Source organism: Podarcis raffonei, chromosome 1, assembly GCF_027172205.1.
Source record: "Podarcis raffonei isolate rPodRaf1 chromosome 1, rPodRaf1.pri, whole genome shotgun sequence".
Classification (NCBI taxonomy): Eukaryota; Metazoa; Chordata; class Lepidosauria; order Squamata; family Lacertidae; genus Podarcis; species Podarcis raffonei.
In genome coordinates, this window is record NC_070602.1 from 42,203,863 (window position 1) to 42,211,064 (window position 7,202).

The following is a 7,202-nucleotide window of genomic DNA, read 5'->3' on the forward strand; positions in this document are numbered from 1 at the left end:
ATCTTGGGCAGGGCAGATCAGATATCTAGAGGAAGGAAAGCGTTTTTCAAACAGTCAAACGCACCTAATGTTTGCAATGTCCAGGCTCCAGGTGCTCACCTATTGGTATAAAAATCCCCCCCCATTGGCTAGATAGATTGAAAAAGCGGCTTTCTTGGCTTCTTTTGCAATGTGTGAAATGGGAGCTATGAGACTCACAAATTTTGTCCACAGTGTGATGAAGGGGCCCCCAAACTAGTTTAGGAGTTCTTCTCGGACAAAATCCGGTAGTCCGCATGTTGACATTACAACACAGGCCGGTGGGGAGGAGAGTGCAGCTCGCTGACCGTTTGTTCTTCCATACCTGTCACTTCGGGATCACGGACAGAAGCCTCAATATTTGACCATTCCCACACGCCCGTACCCTAATATCAGCTAGAGGAGGGAAAACTAGTGTCTGAAGCGGACCTCTCTCTCGAATGGCTTAAGACTTTTCAGCAACGCGGAGCAATGCAGGGACGTTCGGAAGGAAGTCCCATTTCATTCAGTGCGACTCCCCCCACCCCACCAGCCTCAATAGCCAAGGATTGCAAATTTGTTTAGGATCGCAGCTTTGCGTGTACCTTTCGCTTCCTGTCTCCCCCGCCCCCGCCCCCACAGCGCGACCCCACCGCATGTACTCGGAAGTAGTGACTCCATTAAACGAGACTGACTCCCAGGGAAAAGGGAGTGGGGATCGCAGCCCCCCGACTCCCTCCCCCTCCCAATATGTGATGCGCCGGAGCTGTTCCCCATCCCTGGACAGAAGGCCGATCGGCGGTCCCTGGCCTGCTGCCAGTGCAGAGCCGCGGCTGGCCGGTGGTCCTCCCGCTCTTGCATTGCCTTTTTAAGGCGCCACAGCATCCGTTCCCACCTCCGTCGGCGCTCGTGCCCCTTTAATACCCGCTGCCTGCACAGCCCGGCCGCTGAGCGCCGCCGAGACGCCGCGGATTCAGCTGCTGCTGCTGCTGCGAAAGAGAGAGGGAGGCGCGCGCCCCGACAGCAGCATCCTCGCCGCGGGCCGAGGCCGAGCGACGGTGCCTTTCCGCCGACGGGCTTCCCAACCCACAGCAGCCTCCCTGCAGCCGGGCGCGTCGCAAGCTCGCAGCCGAGGCCGTCGATCGCCGTCCGCCGCCTGCCTGCGAGGCCCACCCGCTGCAGAAGCAGCAGCGCCTTGTTCTCCCGGCGCCCCGGGGCATGTCGTGATGTGATCGGCGGCGGCGGCGCGTCCCTCGGGGCCCATCCCGCTCGGGAGCCTCAGCAAGACGGAGAGGGCGGTGGAGCAGCGGGCCAAAGGCCGCGCCCCCATGAAGGAGAAGGAGGCGGGGGCGGGCGGGGAGCGGGGCAAGCCGGCCACTTACACCGGGGACAAGAAGGCGCGCATGGCGGCCAAGACCAACAAGAAGTGGGTGCGCCTGGCCACCGTGCTGGCCTACGTCCTCTCCGTCTCGCTGGCCGCCATCGTGCTGGCCGTCTACTACAGCCTCATCTGGCAGCCCGTGCGCGGCGGGCCGCACACCCCGCCCCAGCCGCCCGGGACGGCCCCCGGCCCCGACCCCGGCCCGCTCGCGCCCGGCACCGGAGAGACCACGAGGCCGCTGACCACCGCCATGCCGCCCACGACGACGCCCGACACCTCGGCGCGCTAGGGACTCGATCCGGCCCAGGAGGCCGGAGGCACAACCTTTCTCCCCGCCAACCCCATCCCTCGACCGACCCCACCGTGCTGCACCGACTCCGGCGGAGACAGCGACTGCGGAGTACAAGGGAAGCCATCCGACCGAGAGCCCCGACGGCCGCTGGAGCAAGCAGGGAGCCTGGAACGCCCCGTCGCCCCGGACTCGAGCGCGCGCTCTCGGCTGTGGACTCGGAAAGGCCGAGGGATGAAGGACGCTTCTCCTCCTGTCTTGGCCCTTGGCTTCCCCGCCTCGCTCTCTGGGACTCGAGCAGGGAAAACTGTACCGGTTTTTAGTTTTTACAAATACGCTTTATTAATCCCTAAATAAGTGGGGGGGGGGAACCACGTGGAATGGAGCTCAGGTATGTCAGCCTATCTGAAATGTACCCCGAGGCATTTCCTTTGTATCCCTGTGCATATACCTCTTTGTATACAGATCCCCTTAGTTAATGCATAGAGAGGACCTATATAATCTATATTCTGTACACACGCGGACAGAGAAGGAGCAGGTGCTGAATGGTGTTTAAAGGGCTATTGGGGAAAGCTTCCTTTGCAAGTCACAGCTAATCTGGGGTGGAAAAGGATGCCCAGTTCCTTAAAGCCCTGGCTATAGCACTGTTTGACCCTGTGCTTTATTATTGCTTGCTCAGCACCTCTTTTGTTAAACCATTCTTTTCCAAATTGTAAGCAAGGAAGAGACGTTCCAGTTAATATTTTGCTGTAAACATGCCCAAAAGGAATTCATTCCTGAGGTTACTGTTGTCATATTTCTCCGGCCTCATGGCGATGCTGCTTTTGAGAGTTAACCTTTGGTGTATTTGTTCCTGACCTTTTCCCAGGCCAGTTACATCAGATTTGAGTTTCATTTAACTTTCCTTCTGTTTCAGCTGTCATTGGTGCCAGTCCTAAATTCTTTGACCTAAACCCCCACTGATATCGCTGCTAGCCTGCATGCTGACCTTCCCAATTTGGGTTGACTCTACCCTGCCCACTGCAAATGGGGAGCACCCCCTCCCCTTCCCAGCAGTGAATGAGAGCAAGTGGAAACAGCTACCCTTTGGTCACTGTTTTTGTCTGGAAATCCCCAAACCATCCTTCTGCCACTTCTGTTCTCCTTGGTTGGTTGCAACTGCTGCTGGGGCTTCCAGAAATAAAACAGTTGCATTTTAATGCCATAGGACCATTCCTGTAAGTGCAGACTTTACAATGGTGTGAGCGATTCCAGTAGTCTGAGCACTGGAACAGTGAAGCAGCTAACACAACCACCCTCCTATAGAAATATATATCTGGAAATGGCCACGGTTAGTTTCCCCAGGACCTGACTTGAATCTAGTCTCTTCTCTTGAACCTATGTCAGAGGCCTAATCTTTTATATTTTTAAACTTGTCTGTTAGGGATTTGAAATACATTAATGTATGAGCTGACAACATTCACAATTTTGCTGAAGAATCTAATGAGAGCAGAACATGGTTTAAAACCCACTGTAGTGCTTAGACATAGCTGATATTCAGGTTTTTTAAAACATGCATTTTCCCTCCGTAGCTCATAGCATTTAGTTCTATAGTTGATCGTTTCCATCACTTCGTACAGTACTCTTTTCCCACAGGCACATAAATCTTTTTGTCAGGAAAAAGCATCTGCACAAAGAATCTTGTAGTCTCTTAAAACTTTATTGCATCGGGTATAATAAACACTTGAGTTTACGCCAGAATATATTAGTCAGAGGTTCCACAAGCCTCTTGTTGATTTTTTTTCCCTGGAAAAGATAAAGATGGCTTCCTCTCTGGAACATGTGCATTACAATGTGTCACACATGTGTATTGTCTGCTGTGGGATGGCAGTTGCTGTGTATATCAGCTACCTGATCTGTGACAAGGGGATTGATTTCTCCATTGGAAATTGTAACCCTAAGTCCACTGTGCAGCAGGAGAGGGGAGCTTGCATGCATGCAATGCAAATCCTATTCATTCCTGCTCTTAAGTAAGCCCCACTGCTTTCACAGTGGGAATTAGTCCCCAGGTAACACTGTATGTGTGAGCAGCCTGAACTGGTCTTGAGCACTGATAGCAGCATGCTGGCGCAGGAAACCACTGGACCAGGGTGTTGTGTAGCTGCTCCCTGACTTGCTCACTGCTTGACTTTCTCGCTTTGAACCAAACAAGCTTGCAAGCTGCCCCCTTCTGATCAGCTGGATCCAGTGGCTGAAGTAGCAAACTAAAAACAAAAAAGAGCAGCGTGTTTTTTTTAAAAGCGGAAGCTGTAATAGTGAACTGACCTCTGATGGATGTGTTGTTTTGGGGAGGCCACAGGCCTTGAAGGAAAATACAAGGTTCCCAACACCCCCCTTTATTGATTCAAATAAATAGCAAAAATTTGTGCCCTTAGAGGGATTTCCAGTATATTTTTTGATATGTTGTACAGTTAATACTGCTAGTCAGACATTTTGAACACGCAAGGACAAATGTGTGATATTTCTGAGTGATTTACTCTGGGGGAAGAAATGAAATGAAATGTTGGCAAAATTACTTGATATTCGGCTGCCAAGCCACTAACCTTCTGTACGGTTGTCACTGAACGTCAGGCTTGAATAGGTTTAAATTCGAAGTTGTGAACATGCTCTATGTCTATATCTAATTCAGCCATGTAAGCTATGTCTGTATTCAGAAGTTCTGTATATTTTTAAAAAAATATTTTTAAGGTAAAAAAAAATACACTGAGAGATTTCTGCCTAAACTCAAATGTTTTTGACTTTTTTATTTATTTAAAAAATCACATTCCTTAAGAGAGTATTACCCTTCCCTATTTACAGATGCAGGAAATGGCAAGTAGCCTGTCAGCCTTACCCAACAAGAAAAAAATTGCTTCCTCTCTAGATTCTAGATCCTCTTTTAACCAGCTGTTTGGTTTGTACGTTACTCCAGACAGGAAGCTGGGCAAATCTGAGTATTTATGTGATTTGGAGATGGCTGTATGCAGTAGGGGTCAGGAGGAGAAGCGCTTTGGTCAAATGGCAGAAAAAAGAACTTTGTGGGCACAGGAACTCCAAATAGCTTTAATTCAGATTAAAGCAAGCCTGGCTTTCTGTGGATAGAGGGCACCATGTCTGGGACTAGCTTTGCATGTCTTTGATTGTTGAGGGCGCAACTGTAGAAAGTTGAACTGTTTCGTGTGTTATAAAAAATCCATACATGGAAGGCATTCAAAGAAAATGTAGTTAGCTTATCAATTGTTTTGTCTGATGTCTGTTTGCGCAGTGGGCCCAATTGTGGCTTCCCAGTGGGCAGGTGCAGAGTGGGAAAATGTGTGTCTGATCCCACATACATGACTTTTTACATGCCTGCTGCACACTACTGACTATTCAGAAGGTGATGTGTGGAAGGGGCCCATTGCGGTGGTGATGGTTTTGTGTTGCGGGTAGGATTAGACTATTACGCAGTTTGGACCTCCGAGTTGGCAGGAACAGACTTGGTGAGAAACGCTGCTTTCACGATAGATACGTTGATCTGGGATTCATCTCTGCTCACTCTCATCAAAGGGGAATGAGGGGGAGAGAAAGGAAGGAGGAAGACTCATCGGGTGCCAGGACAGTTCAGTAGACTTGGAAGCTGGGTTTATGGGAAATGTGCATTCCCAAGATCCCATGGCACTTAAGAAGTCATTCAGCTTTAAAAAAATTTTTTAGAAAAGACTCAATAGGAAGCTGCCGTGGCTGGGACTGCTCTGTGATTGGGGATTCCTCAGAGGCTGCAGGATGTTTGTGGGAAGGCGGACAGGGACTTATGAGCAAACATGTTTTCTTTTTGCAAACAGCTAATGGCTTTCTTAAGTCTGCTGGGTAAAGCAGATGGAAGGGGAAGAGAAGTAAACTCAATTAAATGAGCACTGCTTAATGTTCTCTTTCCTCTTCATCAGAGAGAACTTAGAATTCCTGTGGTTGGGCATCTTTTCATATATGTTCAGATTAAGGCCCTTTCTTGAAAAACTGCCTGCCATTTAAGAGCAGCTTCACCTGAAAGTCCTGTTGACTGGCTGTTAACATCTCAGCAAATTCACTTTTCAAACAGAAGTTGAAAGCTACTTTTGTTTCTGACATTTCAGCAACCAAGTATGCACGACACAGCCACTCAAGTGCAGAAAACATCTCGTCTACCCATCACTGCCTGATGATGCAAGTATGAGTGCCATAAAGCCGGTCCATTTATTTGTAAAACAGTTGAGGTTGGCGTGGATCATAGTGTCATAGAGAAAGTGTAATCAATGCCATGCTAGGGAGGTAGGAATAGTTTGAGATCATTGCGACAACCATCTTAAGGGCTGTCCCATGGAAGATGAAGCAAGCCTTTTCCCCCCCTTCTGCTCTGGAGGGTGGGACTGGAACCAATGGCTTCAAGTTGCAAGAAAGCAGATGCCAACTAAACACCAGAAAAACTTTCTGTTTGGCAGATCCTTGGAAGGTGATGGACTCTCCTTCCTTGGAGGTTTGTAAGCAGAGGTAGGGTGGCCATTTGCCATGTATGATCTAGTGGAGATTCCTGCATTGCAGGGGGTTGGACTTGATGACCCTTAGAGACCCTTCGAACTCTACGATTCTATGATTCCTTTCCCCCAAGCTTTTTATTTTGCTGGATACTTCTGGCAGGCAACATTGACAGCACCCCTTGGACTCATGTGCCAACTTGCTACCTGTTGCATAGGACTGGGCAATGGTGAAGTGGTAGAGCATTTGCCTTGCATGCAGAAGGTTCCAGGTTCTATTCCTGGCATCTTCAGATAGGTCTGGGAGTGTTCCCTGTCTGAAATCCTGGAGAACTGCTGCCAATCAGTGTATAGGTGATTCTGAGCTAGATGGTCTTGTTCCTGAGCTGCTGATTGCGGCAGGTGAAGTGTCAATAGTTCAGTCCCTAGAAGGTTGGACCATATTACCTGGCTGCATCCCAAGTCAACTGACCAAGGTCCTGGTAGGGTGTTTGTTCTCAAAACCAGGAACACCAGGAACATTCTGGGGGACAGGCAGGTTCCATCTTTATGCTGACCAGAGGAAGCTAGCTGCACGCACTGCACAGCCCATAACAATCCTATTTTGGTTCACAAAATTATAGCCACATGGGTATGAATTTAGGGTAGTTATTAACTATGACACATTGCAAATTCCTTCTTTGTGAGCTTGGCTGCTTTTCTCCCCAAAATATAGCTAAAGAACATAGGGTTGAGATATGTCATGGGAGACTTTCCAGATAATTGCCGTGAATTTCATGGCTGTGTCAGATGATGAAACTGGTTAAATCCTTTGTTGATTCTTTGTAAACATTCCTTGTGAACAGGCCTGTCTTGCTGTCGAGACCTTCTTTTCCTGCCTGGGTTGGTGCTTGGGATGCAGCAGCCCCGCCTCAAAGAGTGCGGACGTGTAGAAATTAAGATTTTGATTTTTTTTAAATAAAAAATCCTGATTTTTTTTTTCTTTTTTAAAGAAATGGTTATTCATTGTTGTTAGGAACCAAGCTGTTTT

The 7,202-nt window shown here is 48.9% G+C and overlaps 1 protein-coding gene across 1 annotated transcript; it reads left to right on the forward strand.

The window, feature by feature from the left end:
• Window positions 1-681: 681 nt before the first annotated feature.
• INAFM2 (InaF motif containing 2) lies at window positions 682-4,429 on the forward strand. The gene has a single exon (XM_053382389.1). It carries the CDS (start codon window positions 1,326-1,328, stop codon window positions 1,665-1,667), a length of 342 nt encoding a protein of 113 aa, XP_053238364.1. The 5' UTR covers window positions 682-1,325; the 3' UTR covers window positions 1,668-4,429.
• The last annotated feature ends 2,773 nt before the right edge of the window (window positions 4,430-7,202 follow it).

What these genes read in the sequence shown, in the direction of transcription:
- INAFM2 (XM_053382389.1), top strand. Translation starts at nt 1,326, where the DNA reads ATGAAGGAGAAGGAGGCGGGGGCGGGCGGGGAGCGGGGCAAGCCGGCC.